The 20,893-nt window shown below is 37.7% G+C and overlaps 1 protein-coding gene across 1 annotated transcript in view; it reads left to right on the top strand.

The window, feature by feature from the left end:
- Positions 1-20,893, top strand: part of MYO3A (myosin IIIA) — a 221,092-nt gene that overhangs the window by 35,067 nt on the left and 165,132 nt on the right. The window contains exons 5-8 of the mRNA XM_035029490.1: positions 7,294-7,370; positions 10,554-10,699; positions 13,464-13,529; positions 16,353-16,508. Coding sequence (XP_034885381.1) covers positions 7,294-7,370; positions 10,554-10,699; positions 13,464-13,529; positions 16,353-16,508 — 445 coding nt within the window. The remainder of the gene's footprint in view (positions 1-7,293; positions 7,371-10,553; positions 10,700-13,463; positions 13,530-16,352; positions 16,509-20,893) is intronic.

The following is a 20,893-nucleotide window of genomic DNA, read 5'->3' as shown; positions in this document are numbered from 1 at the left end:
TTTCTTTCTTTCTTTCTTTCTTTCTTTCTTTCTTTCTTTCTTTCTTCGTTCCTTCCTTCCTTCGTTTCTTTCTTTCTTTCTTTCGGGAGAGGGGAGGGAGCTGAGGGAGCAGGAGAGGGAGAATCTTAAGCTTGGCATGGAGCCTGATGCAGGGCTTGACTTCACAACCCTGAAATCATACCTGAGCAGAAATTGAGAGTCTAATGCTTAACTGACTGAACCACACAGGCACCCCCAGTTTGGAGTAAGTGTTTTGGATTAAAATTATATGATCTTAGTCTGCAGCTCTAAAATTTCATTTCCTGAAAAGTTTCAAGCAAAAGGAAGATTTTTATGGTGAAAGAGAAGACAGGACAATGGGAGAGGTGATTAGGGATCAAAGGGAATGAAAAGATAAGAGATCAGTGATAGTGCACCATAAATGAGGAGTATTCTATATACAGTTGACCCTTGAATAACGCAGGTTTGAACTGTGCAGATCCACTTATACATGGGTTATTTGTAATAAGTATAGTAATGTAAGTGTATTTCTCTTCTTTTTAAAAAGATTTTATTTATTTATTTGAGAGAGAGAGCACAGGCAGGAGGAGCAGAGGGAGAGGAAGAGAGAGAATTTCCAACAGGCTCCATGCTCAGCACGGAGCTGGTGCAGGGTTCAATCCTAGGACCCCGAGATCATGACCTGAGCCGAAACCAAGACTCAGTCACTTAACCGACTGAGCCACCCAGGCACCCCTGTGACTTTCTTAATAACATTTTCTTTTCTCTAGCTTACAAATACAGTATATAATATATATGACATACAAAATATGTGGCAATTGACTGTTTATGTTATGGGTAAATTTTCCAGTCAGCAGCAGGCTATTAGTAGTTAAGTTTTTGGAGAGTCAAAAATTATATGCATATTTTTGACTATGTGTGGGGAGTTGGCACTCCTAGGCCCCGCATTGTTCAAGGGTCAACTGTACTCAACTCTCTATAACTGAGGTCCAATACTATACATGTATACACACATACAAAGTCATACATAATCACATGACACAGCTCAAGGTGGGTGGTTTATCTGTTCAAAGCCAAGGAGTGTGCATCGAGCAGTGTGATCTTGATGTTTTTAGAGAAAGCACTACACAGTCTCCATTACAAGGTATGAGCTGAGTATTAAAAAAAGGGAAAGATCTAGTGCCAGGTAGACTGGAGACAGGACAGATTTCCAGGGGAAATCACATTAGTATGGATAGGAGTAGTGGTTGTACAGAATCACTTCCCTTGTGTCATCTTTAGACTCACTGAAAGCTAAAGCTGGAGATAACCTTGAATGTCCTTTGGTATATTAAGTACAAGAATGTCAGGAGATTTTTGATATCCCCATATGCAAAACATTATGTGAATATGAATTTCCTGATGAGAAATCCATGTCTGAGCCAACCAGCCAACCCTTTCTGATTTTCTAAACATTTGCAATCTTAAATGCAAAGTCTCTGCTTAGTGGGTCCGTATCAGGAAATTCAGCCTGATCCAAGTTACTCCTTCCACCATCATCCCACACCCTTAATAAGGAGATTCTAGGTTTGGCTTTCAATAATCTCAACTCTGCATCAGCTGGAGCCCAGGGTCGCTTTCAGGGCCCACTTAGAAGCTTTCAGGGCATTTATGCAGCACTGGAGATGGGAATTTGAATCCCTGAGCTCATCCTTTTTTCCCCCTCACTTTGTCCAGTGACATTAGTAGAAACAAGCCGATTTCATTATATTCTTTAGTTTGACGAAATGTCCAAAGATACCACCCTGAACCATGCCTCTTATTTTTTATTTCTTTTTAAATATTTTATTTATTTATTTGACACAGAGAGACACAGTGAGAGAGGGAACCCAAGCAGGGGGAGAGGCAGAGGGAGAAGCAGGCTTTCCCGCAGAGAAAGGAGCCCGATGTGGGGCTCAATCCTAGGACCTGGGATCATGACCTGAGTCAAAGGCAGACGGCTAATGACTGAGCCACCCAGGTGCCCCTGAATCATGCCTCTTATAAGTGTTTGATTAGACGTATGCAGTGCTGGTAAGTTATGTACCTCTTTTGCCACATCATGCCATGTACTATCAGTGTTCTTTACTACTGGAAATAGAGCCATTAATGTCTCTGATATAACCAGATTAGAAAGCCAGTTTCAGAAACCCCAGAACCAATTTAGAAAACTCATCTTTAAGACTCTCTTCCTCTAAGAACCATTCTCAGTACCAAAATCTGTATCAGCCAGAGTTCTCCAGAGAACTGGAATCAACAAGCTATGGTGGGTTGGGGATGGGGGGTGGAGAGGAGATTGATTTATTTTAAGGAAATGGTTCATGTGACTATGGAGGCTTGGTGACTCCAAAATGTGATGTTAAGCTGGCACGCTGAATACCCAGTTTGAGTCCAAAGGTAGGCTGTTGGCAGAAGTCCTTCTTACCCAGCGGAGGTCAGCCTTTGTTCTGTTAAGGCCCTTCACTTATTGACTGAGGCTTATCCACAGTATGGAGGATAATCTGCTTCACTCACAGTTAATTTCATCCAAAACACACCTTCACAGAAACATCCAGAATAATGTTTGACCAAATATCTGGGTACCCTAGATGTCCAGATTAATCTTCAGACTATCTTAACTTCATCAACAAAATGAGGATATCAGATGGTATAATAAATTTTATGGCCTCTTCTTGTTGAAAAAAAATCTGTATCTTTAGAATTTCAATTCTCATTCCTGCAGTATTTTATTTTTAGCAAGAACAACAAAATCCCATACTCTTCCCTTTTCCCTCTTTAAATGTCAGGGGTTTTGCTATATGGTTATAGCAAATCAAATTTCCCGAGGTTGTCTGGTCTTTTGAAACCATGTTGGAAACCACATATTTAATGTTTCTTCTGACTCCCTAAGGCTCTCAGAGACCTCTTGGCATGTTTTTCTCCCTAAAAACAGGACTTAGGCAATAGGGAACAGAGTTGCTGTACAACCATCAAACAACCCAGGAAGCCTTGTTGGAAGGGCATGAAACAGCATGAAAATTTCAATATAATCAAAGCAAAGGGCTAGAGAACCATTAACATACACCTCTTAATGTTCCTGAGGCTTTGACTTTCAGTGGATCATTGTCCTCTCCTCTAGTCTGTTTTCTGTTCAACCCTCATCTCCTTCTGGCCTCCTGTTCCTTCCAATAGCCTCTCACTAGCCCAACTTTCTGCCTGGAATTTTCCAGCTTTTTAGCATCTTCTCCCTTGAGATGCTTACATAACTGTTTACTTTGGCGACTTATTCCATTATTTCCTCTCTGGACAAGATGATTTTCCTAATCTTCTTTACTTCCTAGGGCTCCTGAACTCATAATTTGGATTCCTGTTGCCTTTTAAAGTAATTTATGGCAACCGTTTTTAATAGAATTTTGCATTTTTCTACCTTCTTAGCTACTTTTCTTGTGAGAATACACACCAAATAAAAATGCCATTTGTCCTCAGGAAACTTACTTTTATCTCCAGCTGAAGTTTACCAAGCTGAAAATGAACACGTTAGACTTTACGACCGTTAAGTGGCCTTCTAGCTCCAAAGCTATTTGGTTGTGTTGGTAAAATGATGTTGAGGTTTAAGGAAGATTGCAGAAACATTCAACACACACATGAAATTTGGCAAAGGCCTTCTTCTGTCACTCTTTCATGGTTGTGTATGTATCTTGTTTTTAATGTGAAAATCATCCAATATTGTAAGAGTCAAGTGTTAATTTTTTTTAAGATTTTATTTATTTATTTGAGAGAGAGAGAGCAAGAGAGAGTGTAAGTGGAGGGGAGGGGCAGAGGGAGAAGGAAAAGCAGACTCCCCACTGAGCAGGGAGCCCGAGGCAATGCAGGGCTCCATCCTAGGACCCCAGGATCATAACTTGAGCCAAAGGCAAACGGCAGACACTTAACTGACTGAGCCACCCAGGCATCCCAACTCAAGAGTTTCTTATTCTACCTAGTGGCATTGTTCCTTTTTCACTTATTTGAGACTTTCTTCTTCACATTCTGGACTACATTTTTCTTGTTTCCATACAGTTTATAGCTTTGCAGTGTCTTTTTGCCATACAGGAACCAGGTGTAAAACCTTCTTTCTGCAGGATCCCAAAAGCCACTAAATGATATGTGAGACCTCAGAACATTGTAATTCATTACTCCTGCCTTCTGACCAGTGGTCTTTGAAGGGGGTGTCAATACAAGGGTGCTTGCAAGGCATCATGGGATGCAAAAAAATATTCGTATCTAATTATGACATATTCATAATACAGCTATTATTTAATCTCATCCTTTAAAATTATCCTTATCTGCTTTAGAATGCATAAATTAATATAGTAGTAAATATATAGAGAATATCTATAACTATATCTATATTGAGTATGCTTGCTCAAAAGTTTCTTCTTTGGGATGTGTGATTAAAGAGTTTGGAGGCCAAATGTTGCCCTAGAAAATTCTTAATCTCATAGTAACATATAAATATTATATAATCTCATATTAGTATAAAACCTAGTGACTCTTAGACTTTGTAAACTCATTATTGAATATTACCCTTATTAATTTGCTCCTTTATATGTAAAATCATTTGGGTCTTGTATTAGTTAGAGTTCCTTGGTTGTAAGCAACAGAAACTAACTCTGACCAACTCAGGCAAGGATACTAAAAACGACACTGACAGCCTTAAAAAGTCAAGGGGGGAAAAGAACCTGAGCCATCTGGCCTCCTAGGAATAGGACTATGGCAGCCCTGGTCCTCAGGAGCAGCATCACCTGGACCCATCCTTAGAGCCCTGCCATTGGATGACTTAGCTCTAATTACCTCCTCCCTCAGTGTCCACTCCACTCAAGATTCACATTTCCAAGAAAAAGAATCTGAATGGACTACCGTGGGTCACATATCACACCCTAAAAAACCTTTTTCCAGTATCTTTCCATGTATATTTATTTCCTGTGGAGTGTGGCAGGAAGGTCCTTTCCAAACCATCCATGGTTATAAATTCAGACACCAGGACATGACCGTTTGCTAAGAAATGCCAACTCTAGTGACATAATCTTTTCTTCATATTTAGAAAGAGAATAAAAGTATCACATGATTACTCTAAAAGGTCATTTTCCTGCCTGGAGCAAAACTTTTTATTTTTTTTATTACTTGGTTGTGTTTTTTTTTTTTTTTTCCCCATTCCCTTCACATTTCAGTTAAATGACATTTGAATTCTTAAAATCTCTTTATGAAATTGAAACAAAAATGTTCAACAAGGATCAAGTATAAGGTAAGTTTAAATAAGTAAATAAATACCTTTAGAATAAATCTTAGTAAATTTAGAATCAATTTGAAGTTGAATTGATTTTAAGATCCATTTGCAGGGCACGTGTGGAGCTCAGTTGTTTTAAGTGTCTGACTTCGGCTCTGGTCCTGATCTGGGAGTCCTGGGATCAGACTGCATCTGGCTCCAAGCTCAGAAGAGAGTCTGCTTGTCCCTCTCCCTCTGCCCCTCCCCCTGCTCATGCTCTCTCTCTCAAATAAATAAAATCTTAAAAAAATAAAATAAAATCCATTTACTTTTCCCACTTACATAAATAAATTATAATACTCTGATACTATAATAAAATCTGAGCTTAATCACTTCTACTTTTAATTTATAGAAAAAGACAATGTGAAGTGTTTAGATTTAAATTTAATTTTTCTGAAGGTTGAAATGCCTGGAGTAGAGGTGGAGGTAGAGGGTGTATTCTGGAGAAATGTGCTATTAAGTGATGATGCTCTTTCTTCAGATAGACTGTTAGAAAATATTTAAGGGACAATCTTCAAGCACAGATTAGATCATCTCCCTTGAATTTAAAAAATTATTTAGTGAGGATATTTTTCTCTGTCAAATAATTAACTTTTTCAAAGACAGAATTTGAAGGCCATAGATGAAGATTCTGTTTAGGACAGGATTTATACTATACATCGGTGGAATAGGTAGATGCATTTATGCAATTGTGAGATGCAATTAATGTGGAATTGAAACATACTGCCTACCCCTGTGCCCAAGTATATTCCACCAATATTTAGGCATATTTCCACCACCAAAATACACTTTTGGCTGAATATAGCCTTTGAGTTTCATGATAAATGTCAAATGCCAACTTGGAAGAATCAAATGTATCCAAATTTAAATCTTAATTAATGCCTTTGTCCTACTTGGCTTATAAGATAAATAGCCAGAGCCTAAAATAAATGCGACACCTGGGAGGTACTTTTCAAAACAGGGAAATCAGGGGGCACCTCCGTCACTCAGTTGGTTAAGCGTGTGACTCTTGGTTTCAGCTCAGGTCATGATCTCAGGGTTGTGAGATCAAGCCCTGCATTGGATTCTGTGCTCAGCATGGAATCTGCTTGAGATTCTCTCCCTCTTCCTCTCCGCCTTCTCGCTCTCTCTCTTTCTAAAATAAATAAAATCTTCAAAACAGGGAAATCAGGGAGTGGAAGCCCATGGTTTGGGTGTAACCCATCAAGTTCAGAGCAGGTCAAGGGAAGAGTACTGGACAGCCAGAGGCAGCCAGGCCTGCCTGCATGAGGAACAGGAATGTGAAATGCAAGGAGAGACTTTACTCCTAATTTTCTAAAGGATCGATTATGATTATATCTAACCAGGTGTAATTAGTGGGATGACAAGATTGAAAATTTTGGTTATACCTCTTTATTATAGTCCTTCCTTCTATAATCTCTCTAAAGGAAAAGAACTGATTGTATTTACATTGTTGGATTAAATAGATGCTGTTAATTTGCAGGTGTGATTTGTCCAAAGTTGATCATGTGATGGAAAATAATTTTATTCACATTCACAAGTAACCTACTCTGTGCGTACCACCATAGAAAAATTCTGAAATTCACCAGAATTTGGTAGTGAGCAGAGGGAGGAAGAGAGAGGGGAGGAGGCATATCATTCAAATAATAATTACATGCCAAACTATGTAATATAGACAGTTAAAAATGTAGAAGGTCAAAAAAATAGAGATTAGTGTGATCAGGACCAGAGTACTATCAGGATAGGGGAATAAAACTTGAATGGGGCATTTAGGAGGGAGACATTTGGATATGAGAAACAGAAAATTAGAGGACTATTCTATATTTTGGCTATGACGAAATCCTGACTGAGGATACTTAAATATGAAGTTCAGGTCCCATGGCAGCTTTAAGGGAACAGAATTTTAATGATAGTTTGTAAGCAAATGTACTGCAACTGGAGTCTCTTTTCATGAGTAATTAATGCAAGAATTGAAGTCTTGTTTCTTTCAGGTGTGTCTGCACAGCTCACCGGTACTCGGCACCGTCGGAATACATCCGTAGGAACGCCATTTTGGATGGCTCCTGAGGTCAGATAGTTTTGAGAGGGACAAATGTAATATTTGATCCTTCTTGACTTTCCTTTTCATGCATACTCCATCTCCATATGTGTTTTGGAAAGGTACTAGAAGAAAATATCAATTGTGTTGTTTTTATGCAAGATTTTTGCATGTGTGAGAAGGAACGTGGGAGGTGCTCAGTACATGGACTGTGAATGAGCATATGAATAAATGAAGAATTGAATGAATGAATCAGATGATGTAAAGAGAAACTGCTTGCAGCCTTAATTTTCTGTTAAATTTACTTTTAATTGCTTAGCATGTATTCATATTATTGATATTTAGATTCCGGTTTTACATTATAGTAGAAATATGAAAATCCCTGGCCTTTGTTTAAGATCAGATTTTCGCTGATTAACCTGTATCCCAGGTTCCTACATTGAGTCAGTCTTGCTTGGGGACAACCCTCAGCTTGAATAGAATCTTTTCAAACCATTACCTTTGGGAAGCTGTGGATAAACTGCCAAAATTGCTGAGGGAAAAAGTTTTCTAGAGTCTCATCTTCTCTCCACAGCCACTGTTCATGCCTTTAATCTTTTTAATTATGTTTATCAGTAAAGAACACTTATGTTTGAAAGCTCTCTCTTCAACCTCTGGGAAACATTCTGCTATTTATTTACCATTCTCTAGGGAGTGAAGAGAGGGAAGTGGTTCAAATACTACATTAATATTGCAACATCTTAGAATGAAATGTGTTTGGGGATTAAACCCTTGTGCGCTATTTCTATTTTAATACTAATTCAATTAGTACTTGCAAAAAAAGTGAAATGTAAGTGGAATATAAAACATGGAGAAAAGATACTTTATCTTAAGAATCTTTTAAAAACTCCAATAGATTAAAAAACTGTTTTTTTTAGATTTTATTTATTTATTTGACACAGAGAGCAGCACAAACGGGGAAATGGCAGGCAGAGGGAGAGGGAGAAGAAGACTCCCCGCTGAGCAGGGAGCCCTAAACGGGACTCAATCCCAGGACCCTGAGATCATGACCTGAGCCCAATGAAGGCAGACACTTAACCGACTAAGCCAGCCAGGTGTCCTGGATTCAAAAACTTTTAAACACAGTGTATATCCTGGAATAAAAATAGAAAGTGTAGTCATATAAACAAAACTAAAATTGAATAAGAGACTTTCAAGCGAGAGTTTCTTCAGTTTGTTCTGATATATTACTACTGTTTTAAAAGCTTATGAAAAAAATTTTAAAGTGGGAAATTAATAAAATATAGGGATAATATTAAACAGTGCAGGGCGCCTGGGTGGCTCAGTTGGTTAAGCGACTGCCTTCAGCTCAGGTCATGATCCTGGAGTCCCTGGATCGAGTCCCGCATCGGGCTCCCTGCTCAGCAGGGAGTCTGCTTCTCCCTCTGACCCTCCCCCCTCTCATGTGCTTTCTCTCATTCTCTCTCTCAAATAAATAAATAAAATCTTTAAAAAAAAAATATTAAACAGTGCATAGTAATAATATAAATACTATAATATATAATAAATGTATCATTACTTGATTAATATTAAATAATTAATAGACTAGTTTTATGTTTTCCATGTTATAATAACAAAGCCATTGTTATGTGTTTAAGTTTTCTTTTAGTAAAAAAGCAATTTTGATTAGTGGATCTTGGAACCACTGTCTAAGTAAAAGAAAATATTTTGATCTATCTAAAATATAATTACCAGAGTATTAAATGAGTTAATAATTAAAATCGACACTCCTAAATATGCAATTACCAGACCATCATTTTACTGATATGTCATTATTTATTAGTAAAATAGCACAAACTGGGTTTGAAAGTGCTTTTCTGCTTAACAAACCAATGGATGTTACCTAAAAGAGAAAGGTTCACTGTGGTCTTATCAAGCTGTCGTGTAAATATGTGTATGTTCCAGATTTTATGCATATTATGCTTATTTTTCTACAATAAACATTTTTCCAACTTATGAACGATGGGCAGTATTTCAATAAATTTCCACTTATCTAGAATTGTTGAAGTATATATATAGCTCGTGAAGGCATGGCATATATGCCAGCTCTATGTTATTAATGACAAATCTTTTAGAATTAGAAAGCAGCAAGGTAAATAGATTTTAATATATTTTCCATAACTAATGGCATAGAATTATTTTAGTGTTCTTAGGGCCTCAGAGGCAAGATTGTTCAATAATCAGTTGAACAGTGAAATTCTCTACTTGACATTTTTAAATTAAATTCTAGTTCAGAGGTAGCATTTGTTGGTTACATAAAGCCGTCCTTCTCAGGCTGGAGTCCGTGTGTGTCAGGATGAAAGGGACAAAGGAAACAATGACCGTGGTAGGTGACCGTATCATTTTTGCAAGCCATGACACTTTGCAGAGAAAAAGGGGATGGTATTTATAATAACTCTAGGAAAGCATAAACTAAGGATGTCTTGGGCAAATTGGAGCATAAATTCACCCAAGCATTTGGCAAGATATTCCTAGGCCACATGTATGAAGTCATAAAATAACGAAAAAAATTGGTGGGGCAAAATACATTTTTATACTCAGGAAGACAAAGAGACACAACAGAATAGAAAATTCATATGCATGTTTTTTATTTTTATCAGCTTTATGGACATATAATTCCTATACCATAGAATTAACTCATTTGACGTGTGCAGTTTAATGATTTTTAGGTGTATGTTCACAGGGTTGTGCAACCATCATCACAGTCTAATTTTAGAGCATTTTCTTTCCCCCTAAAAGAAACCTCTTACTCATTAACAGTCAATCCCCATCTTCTCCCAAGCTGTCCTACACTAGGCAACCACTAATCTGCTTTTTTGCCTATGGAATTGCCTATTCTGGACATTTCATTTAAATGGAATCATACAATATGTGGCCTTGGTGTCTGGCTTCTTTCTCTTAGTGTTTACGCATGTTGTAGCATACATCAATAGTCTGTTCCTTTTATGGCTGAATAGTATTGCATTGTATGTATACACAGTATTTTGTTTATCCATCACCAGTTGATGGACATTTGGGTTGTTTCCACTTTGGGGCTATTATGACTAAAACTTCTGTGAATATTTGTCACATGAATTTTTAATATAAATCTTTGGACTTTCATGCTTGCTTTTGCTATGATGCTTGCTAAAATCACAAACTTCACCCTTTTTTTTTTTTTTCATTTTCTGCTAGGTGATTGCATGTGAACAGCAACTGGATACCACTTATGATGCCAGGTGTGACACATGGTCCCTGGGGATCACAGCCATCGAGCTAGGGGATGGAGATCCTCCACTAGCCGACCTGCATCCCATGAGAGCGCTCTTCAAAATTCCAAGGTCAGAGAACTAACATGGGGTACAGTATCTGTAGCCCATCTTTCTTCCTTCAGCTGGTGCTCATCAGGGAAATATTCAGTATATTTCAGCAAGGTGGGAGCACAGTGGCCTAGGATATCTTCTGCCTCTTCTGAAACACTGTATGTATTCAGCGGTTTCATTTCCCTGGTCTAAGTAAGAGCTTTTTCTTGATACTCACTGTGTCTTCCTTTTGCCGGGATTTGAGCTCAGAAAGCAGCGGTTCCTCCCACTCTTTATCCACTCCCAAACTTGTCAGTAAGGCCCTGGGCCCCAGTTGGTGCCCCAGTGATTGGCTTTGCTTCACTCTGTCAATCCAGTGATTTGTTTTTTACTACTTGCTAAGACTCCTCTTTGGAGATTTAAAATGGTATTATTAATAAATTTATACACAAAATTCACTGATACAATAGCAAGGACTTTAAATATGTCAATGTTTGAATATATTCATATAAAACAGTAAACTTAGAATAATCTCTTTGGAGCCATGAAAGCACTTTCCTTTCTGTGTAGAGCTTTCCCCTTCATTGTGTATATTAATAAACTTTCCCCTGTCTGTCCTATTACTAACTAAATACTATTTTATATATGTTTTGGTTAGTTCCTAGCTCTTTCAGAAAACTGATGTGAAAAGACAGCCTAGGGGCGCCTGGGTGGCTCAGTTGGTTAGGCGACTGCCTTCGGCTCAGGTCATGATCCTGGAGTCCCTGGATCGAGTCCCGCATCAGGCTCCCTGCTCGGCAGGGAGTCTGCTTCTCCCTCTGCCCCTCCCCCCTCTCATGCTCTCTCTATCTCATTCTCTCTCTCAAATAAATAAATAAAATCTTAAAAAAAAAAAAAAAAGACAGCCTATTTTTATTATACATGTGTTCTCCTTTGAGGACTGTCTGAAGGATTTTGCCTGGTACCATAGTCCCAATGGAATGCACACCAAGGGCCTGGGGTGACAGGGGTCGAAGGCAGTGGTGGGGTGGTATGTTATATAGTATTATTAAATTTTGTCATCCTAGTGCCTATAGCACATAGAATCATATATACGAAGCCCTCAGGGACAGTTCTCCAGTTCTAAAGAAATAATGCCAATATGTGATACTCATGTCTACATGGGTTCATTTGGAATATTGGGCACGTATTTAAATTAATAGAAGACCAAAGAATTTGAATGTATTTTTCATTTTATCTTTGAACTTCCTGTCTGATATATATGTTCTGAATTATAATGCCTTTATCATCCTTTACATAACAATTTCCATGTAAATCTCAGGTCTAGCTCTTTGTAAAATATGCTGCTTGGTTGGTAAGTGGGGAAACAAGATTACAAAAAAGAACAGAAAACCTGCCCTATACCAAGTTTAAGACATTTCATTAAATTTGAGGAAAACAGAAAAAAAAATCTACATTTCCTAACTCCTACTGTCATTCAGTCTGTAAGATGAAGCACTACACTTCCTGGGCCATTTTAATTATGGTTTAAACTACCAGAGTTAGCCGGATGTTGTTATTCTTGGTGATGACACCAGATGGACAAGGGATGACACCATTGATGTTTCTTATACCTGTGAGCAAGGTGCCTCTGGAAATGGCATCTTCTTACTTGTTTCTTATTACTTCTGCCACTGGTATATCTCTAGCATGAAGGTCTTAGAACACGAACTGTAGAAATATTTAGAAAAAAAAAATAAGGGATCTGAAAATCTACCCTGTTCTAAGTGTTCTAAAATCATCAAAACTTTGTTATACTCCAAGCAAGCCAATAAATCTCTTAGAAAGGAAATTTTCAGGAGGACAAGAAACAGAGCAAGACTACTGGGGAAGAGAATTCTTTTAATGTGCAAATCAGCAATCTTCAAATAGTCCTAAGAATTGTACAATGAGCTCGAGGCGTGATCTAGGGTAGATGAGTGGCTGCACTTTTCTTTAATGAGCCTATATAAACTGTACACTAATTTCATTATAAGCTATTTAAGGAGTAATGCAGAACTGAAGACGAAGTGTTTCCATCCCACTAATGAAAACAAAGAGCTGTTAGGGTTAGTGGAAAGCAGTATTTCAGCAAATTCAGCTATCATGGTTGATCAGTGCTGCTTGATTACAGACTTAGATCAGCCTCATTTCCAAGGGAGGTGCCTTCGTATTCATGAACATGCCAAAGAAGGACAAGATTTGTTTGGCCTAGAAATAAAGGCAACTAATAACAAAATCTTTTAAGTGGCATCCAGAGCTTTCTAGCTAATCATATTTCCCAGTTCCTTACTTTCGTAACCTTGTTTCCAGCAACAACAGAACAACTCCTAAAGGCATTCTACTCTGCCCCTGTCTGCTACAGTGTCCCTTGTATTCTGAATGACACACCTTTCAGGTCACCTCTGTGTACCCTGGATATTCCTCAGAGACTTCTGCAGGACTCAAAGTAAAAAAAAAAAAAATCCCCAGTATTCGCTGTTTCTATTTTGCCAAGTATTGATGTTTCTCCCTAGGGCACTCAGGTAAAAGCAAAAAGATTCCTTAAAAGAAAAAATCAGAAAAATTGGGTCATATATTAAGTGCTTTCTGAGAAACAAGGAAGCTGTCATTTTATATGAAGAATGCTTAATAACTAATTATCTCTCTTTGAATCGGAAAATTGTGGTATGTTTGATTATGTCTGGCAGAACCTCTGATCGCACTAATGCTCTAGTCTGTCCGGCTCTGATTTTGCACCGACTGACCAATGTGCACAATCCAACCTTGATTCTTATTTTTCTAGGAATCCACCCCCCAAACTAAGACAGCCTGAGATATGGTCAGCAGAATTCAATGACTTCATTAGCAAGTGAGTAACAATAGAGTCTTTTAAAAAAACGAAGAGATACCATCCTGCTAGAACTTTGAAATGTGCCTTTTATAACACTTCTGAATCTCTTCCTTATTTCTTATCTATTGAACAGCTCCAGAGGGTGTCCATTATTGTCTTCAAAACAAGCATTTGTACTGTCCTCTGAACGTTCAGTGAATCCATTATTGCTCAAATAATGATCTTAGGGTCATGTTCATTTGCTTAAAGATAGCTATGCTTCTGAGGTTGCTTCATGGTCCATGAACACATCCTTCCATCCACCTGCCTTTTGCAAGCTACGCCTTCCCATCTCCCACCTACTCACCCACCATCGGTTCAATCAGCTCTTTTTAACCCTTTGTTTATCTGCATCACTCATTCCTGTCGCAGTCAGGGAATTTTCATTGTAGTTGGTGAATCAGATAATTGTATCGATAAAATGCTTATGTATTTGATATTCAGTGAACATTTTTAATTTGACAAATATTTAACACAAGTGCAGTGCCTCTGGGCAATCAACTGGAAGATATGAGTCAATAATTTCTAAAAATCTGCCCCATAAACCTGTTTTCACCATCTTACTATGTCTTTACCATAAATAATAATAATAATAATAATAATAGAAAATAAGGTAAGGGATGACCCCAGGTTGTAAATGGGAGACAGGAGACATTAAGATTACATGTGTCAGGGACGTCTACATGGCTCAGTCGGTTAAGCATCTGTCTTCGGATCAGGTCATGATCCCAGAGTCCTGGGATTGAACCCCACATCAGGCTCTTGGCTCAGCCAGGAGTCTGCTTCTCTGTCTCCCTCTGCTGCTCCCCCTGCTTGTGCTCTCTTGCTCTCTGTCTAATAAATAAAATCTTTAAAAAAAAAAGATTACGTGTGTCAGACACCACTCAGAAAATGTAGAAAGGGCAAAGAAAGTGGAGGAACCAGTCGTACACATACCGCAATCATTGGTTTTTCTACCAAGAATATCTCCCTATTCCCTTATTCCTATAAAGACAAGAGGCTTAGATTTAAGGGGTGTGAAAACCCGAGGATTGATAGTCCATTTTGTTCCCCAGATTTCACATGAGCATCTCTTACTGGAGTACAGACTGTGCACTACAGAATATTTGATAAAGTGCAGTCAGACTTCACACATCTCCTGGGAGGATCCCTGGTAACTTTAGAGGGCTCCCCAAAATTCGTAATTGTGCCCCACGTCTGCAGTCCTTCCACACAAATCCTCCATTGAACCTGGTGACTTTGACACGTTTCACACCATTTCACCTAGCATTCTGCCCTGTGGGCTATCGCTGCATTTTGTTCCTTTTCTGCTAGTAACACCTCTTTAGATGCTTCTCTTCCCAGCGAGACAGTGAGTAACTGCAGGGCACCGAATATGCCTTACTTGTCCGTGCAACGCCGCTGTCCAGCAGAGTGCCTGGTACATACCAGCTATCTGATACACTTTTACTTAGATAAAAGAATTTCATATGTGACTATACTCAATCCATGGAGCAAGTGCTACAGATGTCAGAAATGGATGCGTTCTGTTAAACTAAATGATCATGAAGAGCACTTGTTCTTATGTTCAGATATCATCATCCTGATTCCTTAGCATATTTTACCATCCTTGAGAAATATGTTGCCGGTTAATAAATTGCCAAACCATCATCCCAGGAGGAGTAACAGTACAGATTAGAAATGCCACTGCCCAAATCAAGGCATGGACTTCTTCTTCCTCTCTCTTTTTTTTCTTTTTCTATGTCGCCAAGTGCCAGCCCACCTCTGACCAGTTGTCTCACTAGCATAGATCCTCTGAATCCCAGGGTGGGAAGGGTACTGGAAGTTGATACAGCCCAAACCATATCCAGAGCGTAAATCCTTCCCGAGCATGTGCACTGAGTGGCCATCCCGTCAGGATGTCCTCATCCCTAATAAAGGTGATCCTACCCAGTGCAGCCCATTCTAACTTTGAGAAGCCTCCCTGATGAGAAGTTCTTCCTTACGCTGCCCTGAAATCTCTTTCTCTCTTAATTCCACTAATTGATCCTGGGTTCTTTGTCTCTTGTGACCACTGAAAACTAGTCTAATCCCTCTTCCGAATATTTGAAGACAGCTGTCATGGCTGATTAAATGTCCCAGTTGTTCAAATGTCCCTTCTGCAGTGGTGTTCCAAGTGTTCTCATTAGCTTTATCCTTTCTCACGCTACTATCTCGTTGAACCTACCAAGAGGTGTGGCATGCTTTGGTGCATTTGCTCTATATAGAGACCTCCAAAAATGTCCACTGATGTGGGATTTAAACATCCCCAGCATATTAGTTTAGCAGTTTTATCACGTAGAAAGAAATAGATCAATTGAGAAGCCTTTAAAAGCATTAGGGGAGGGAAACAGAAAAGTTTGTTTTAATTTTAGATAAGCTTTCAAACTGTAATGACTTTGATGCTTCATTCTTTAGCTTGCTGGCTCATAAAGGAGCCTGCTGGGGAGACGGCATTTAATCACCACTATGCCAGCACGCTTGCTGGGGCACGAGGGAGTCATGTTTAGTCGGAAGTTGGTAAGACTACATGGCATTGCTCGCAGATGTGTCCACTTTCACAAACATGCATTTCATCATATTGCAGGTTAACATTCTTTGAGATATGCTTCTCAGGATGAACATTTGTGAGGAGCATTGCTCTCTTGTGTTACAGTAGTTTTTAGGAATAATAATAATAATGTCAAAACTCGAACCTATCTAGTCATTACATCTTTCTTTCTTTCTTTCTTTTTCTTTCTTTCTTTGTCTCTCTCTCTTTTTTTTTTTTTTTTGCCAGTGCAGATGCTTGACTAAAGATTATGAAAAGCGTCCAACAGTGTCAGATCTTTTAGAGCATAAATTCATCACTCAAATTGAGGGCAAAGATGTGATGTTACAAAAACAACTCATGGAATTCATCAACATTCATCAAGGCACGGGCGGCACAGAAAAGTCCAGGTAATCAAATAATATCTTCACTTGCAAAGTCCAAACATCACCTAATGACGCTGAACAATTTTATAATGCAATAGTTGTTAAGGTGAGAAAAGAACTAATTTAAATTAGTTCACTGTGATTCCGAGATAAGGGGATACTTGCATGAAAAGTGAATTGAGTTGCATCCCAATATTGGTAACATTGCTCGCAGCATTTTCTAAACAACTTCATCAGAATGAAGAATGTAAACTTCAGTAGATGATTAGTATTGGCATATATTTTCTTGTGTTTTCTGTTCTTCTGTAAAGTTAAGGTATCTTACATTTGAGATTTAAAAAGGAACATAAACCTTGAAAGACTTGGTATCATTTTTTCTGGCTAAACTGTATTCAGAAGTCATTTTAAATATCATTATTCCTACTTCCTATTTGGGTTTCTAATAATCTACTATGTATAGCTTTATGTAATACTGAATATCTTTTTACTTATTATAGGTAGTATATATGTTTATTTCAGGGAATTTAGAAGATACAGAGAAGTATATAACCAAATCAATCAAGTATAACATTTTAATCTATAACCTTTTAGTATCTTATGAATGGATATACATTTTTTAAAAATTAGAATAATATTTATAGGTGTTCTGGAGCCTGCTTTTCTTTTTAAAACTTTGCAATTCCCATCACCTATTTCACCCATCCCTCCCATACTCTCTCCGTTCTGGCAACCACCAGTTTGTTCTCTGTATTTATGAGTCTGTTTGGGGTTTTTTTTTGTTTGTTTATTTGTTTTGTTTTTTAGATTCTACATATAAGTGAAATGATATGATATTTGTCTCTCTCTGTTGAATTTGTTTTACTTATCATAATACCCTCCAGGTCCATTCATGTTGTTCAAATGGCAAGATCTCTTTTTTTATAGCTGAGTAATATTTTTATATATACACCAAATTTTCTTTACCCATTTACCTTTCCATAGACACTTGGGTTGTTTACATGCCTTGACTATTGTAAATGAGGGACTATTGTAAATGAGGCCACAGGGGTGCATATACCTTTTCAAATTAGTGTTTTCATTTTCTTTGGGTAAATAGCTATTAGTGGAATTAGTGGAATTTATGGTATTACTATTTTAAATTTTTTGAGGAATCTCCATACTGTTTTGCCCAGTAGCTACACCAGCTTACATTCCCACCAGCAGTGCGTGAGTGGTCCGTTTTTTCCACATCCTCACTGACACTTATTATTTCTTGTCTTTTCGATATTAGCCATTCTGACAGGTGAGCGGTGATATCTCATTGTAGTTTTGATTTGCATTTCCCTGGTGATTAGGGATCTTGAACATCTTTTCATGCGTCTGTTAGCCATCTCTATATCTTTGGAAAAATGTCTATTCAAGTCTTCATCCCATTTTTAATCAGATTATTTGTTAGTGTTGGGTTGTATAAGTTCTTTATATATTTTGGATGTTAAATCCTTTATTGGATATATCATTTGCATATATCTTTTCCCATTCAGTAGGTTGCCTTTTCATTTTGTTGATGGTCTCCTTTGTTGTGCAAAAGCTTTTTATTTTGATGTAGTCCTGATAGTTTATTTCTGCTTATGTTTTCCTTGCCTAAAGAAACATTTCCATAAATAATGTTGCTAAGGACAATGTCCAAGAGACTACTGCCTATGTTATCTTTTAGTTTTAATTTTCTTTTTTTTTTATTCTTATGTTAATCCCCATACATTACATCATTAGTTTTAGATGAAGTGTTCCATGATTCATTGTTTGTGCATAACACCCAATGCTCCATGCAGAATGTGCCCTCCTCAATACCCACCACCAGGCTAACCCATCCTCCAACCCCCCTCCCCTCTAGAACCCTCAGTTTGTTTTTCAGAGTCCATTGTCTCTCATGGTTCGTCTACCCCTCCAATTTCCCCCGCTTCATTCTTCCCCTCCCGCTACCTTCTTCTTCTTCTTCTTTTTTTTCTTCACATATATTGCATTATTTGTTTCAGAGGTACAGATCTGAGATTTAACAGTCTTGCACAATATCTTTTAGTTTTATGGTTTCAGGTCTCACATCTAGGTCTTTAACCCATCTTGAGTTTATTTTTGTGTAAGAAAGTGGTCCAGTTTCATTCTTTTACATGTAGCTGTCCAGGTTTCCCAACACCACTGAAGAAACTTTTTTTACCCCATTGTATATTCTTGTTTCCTTTTTCATAGATTAATTGACCATATGAGAGTAGGTTTATTTCTGGGCTCTCTATCCTCTTCCATTGATCTATGTGTTGGAGCCTGCTTTTTTTCACTGAATAGTGAATATGCATGTCATTAAATCCATGTCATTCGTATCATTCTATGACAGATTTCTTTAATTGCTGCAAACATTACCTTGCATGACTATTCAATGACTGATTTAAATAATCCCCTACTATTAGATATTTAGGTTGTTACTAATTGTTTCTATCTCTAATAAGTAACACTGTAATGAACAGAGTTGCACACGAATCCCTTATTATTTCCTTAAGATAAATTCCTAGAGATAGTGCTAAGTCAAAGAGTAGTCTTGTAGTTTCAGTTTATTCTTGAGAATTCTATTAGTTTCATTTAAGGAGCATATCACTATTTAAGGGCTAAGTTAGGAGAAGTGAGTAAAAAATAGTGCATGACTTAAAAGGTGATTCTATTTGAATTCCTGTTGGGGGTTACATGCTTCATTCCTATTTTTTTAATGCCTAACTGTGTGCCAGACATTGTTAGGACTTTATATTATCTCATGTGATTTTACAACATCCCCAAGGGAAGTGTTCTAGGACACTCCATTTTTACAACTGAGAAGAACCAAAGTTTGCAGAGGCTAATTAGCTTGTACAAGGCTACACAGGTAATGAATGGCTTAGCTGGAATTCAAATCCTGATCCCTAAGTCCAGGCTTTATTCACATGAGTAAACAGAGTGATGATGGTAGACATCTCTGGAGGTAATAGGCCTTGCCTATATGAGTTTACAGCCTTGCTGGAGAGACAGAAGTCATATACCTATAGTGAGGAAACATTACGTTGTGAGTGGAATGAATTACAGAGAAGGAAGGAGGCAGGTAGTTTACAGTGAGGAGGTGGCCGTGGGCTCATACATGTCCTTCCTTCCTTCTTTGTGTGACCACAGTTCCATAGTCAGCCACAACCCCATTCTTCCCAGAGCAAGTGGACAAACAACAAGCAAACAAACAAAACGGAAATTGAAGTATACGAGCATTGTGTCAGGTGCTCAAGAACTATGTCAAGAACTATGGAGAATTTGAGATTTTACCTTATTTGCAAGCTAATAAGTTGACCTGCCTGTTTCAAGCATATTGGAAGAAGATAGGAGACTAAAGGATCAGAGAAAAGGGCCTTACTATTCTTGTTAAGCCAGCAACATGAGTCTTATATTCATGTTGGTTATTCTTGCCCCACAAGTCCTAGTGTTGATGTGGAATGGCCTAGATGGATGGGTGTACACAGTGGGTTTGCCACATAGTGTAGGAACCCTGAGCTTAGGAAACTCTGGTCTTTGAAAAGGGAAGGGCTAGCGAACCTGCCCAAACTTTGTCCTGGAGCAGACATTATCTTTACTATTCTGTTCAGCAAACAAAACTTCCATCTGTCCTGGAGAGAGACATTATCTCTAACTTCCAAAACCATTTGCTATACAAGTATCCTTGAAAATATAGTCTGGAAAAAAAGCTAATATAAGACATACAGAAATGAGAGGGACCTATGGATAATTGTCTCCCAACATTCAAGCACCATAAGAATGGTTGAATTACACAATATTTAGATTCTAAGTCTGTTGCTCTAAGTTCAGAGATCAAAATAAAGAAAAAAATTATTGAAAACAATTCTATATTGGGCACTGCATTAGGCTCAACACTTGTGTTTCTGAGTCACAAAATTGATTCTTGTTTCTCTTTTTAAGAATTCAGAATATGTTTTCAATATGAGAACTTCTGTTTCATTCAGTTGTGGAAAATTTTCAGTCATTATTCCATTAAATATTGATCTTCTCTTATTCTTTTTATTTTCTACTTCTAAGAGATAAATATTGCAATGCCCCAATATAGCTTATGTGTCTTATATTTTCTCTTTTATGTTTGTCATTTCTTTATCAATCTTTGCTGTATTTTGGGTTTCTTCAAAATTGTTTCTCAATTCACTAATTCTTAGAATAGGACTAGTCTAGATTTACCCTGCATACTTATTTTTCATGCTGATATTTCTGTCAACAGCTGTATTTTTCATTTCTACAATTTCTTACTTTTTGTAAACATTCTTTATTCATGTCTGACTTTATATCTGGCTATTCCTATCTGGCTAATTTATTTTTTTCTTTTTTTGTGACTGTAATTCTTTTCTTTTTCTCTGTAGACT

This window comes from Mirounga leonina, unplaced genomic scaffold (genome assembly GCF_011800145.1).
Source record: "Mirounga leonina isolate KUSES-001 unplaced genomic scaffold, KU_Mleo_1.0 Mir_242, whole genome shotgun sequence".
NCBI lineage: Eukaryota > Metazoa > Chordata > Mammalia > Carnivora > Phocidae > Mirounga > Mirounga leonina.
Note: the sequence above shows the minus strand (reverse complement) of the source record. Positions and strands in the feature narration are given on the sequence as shown.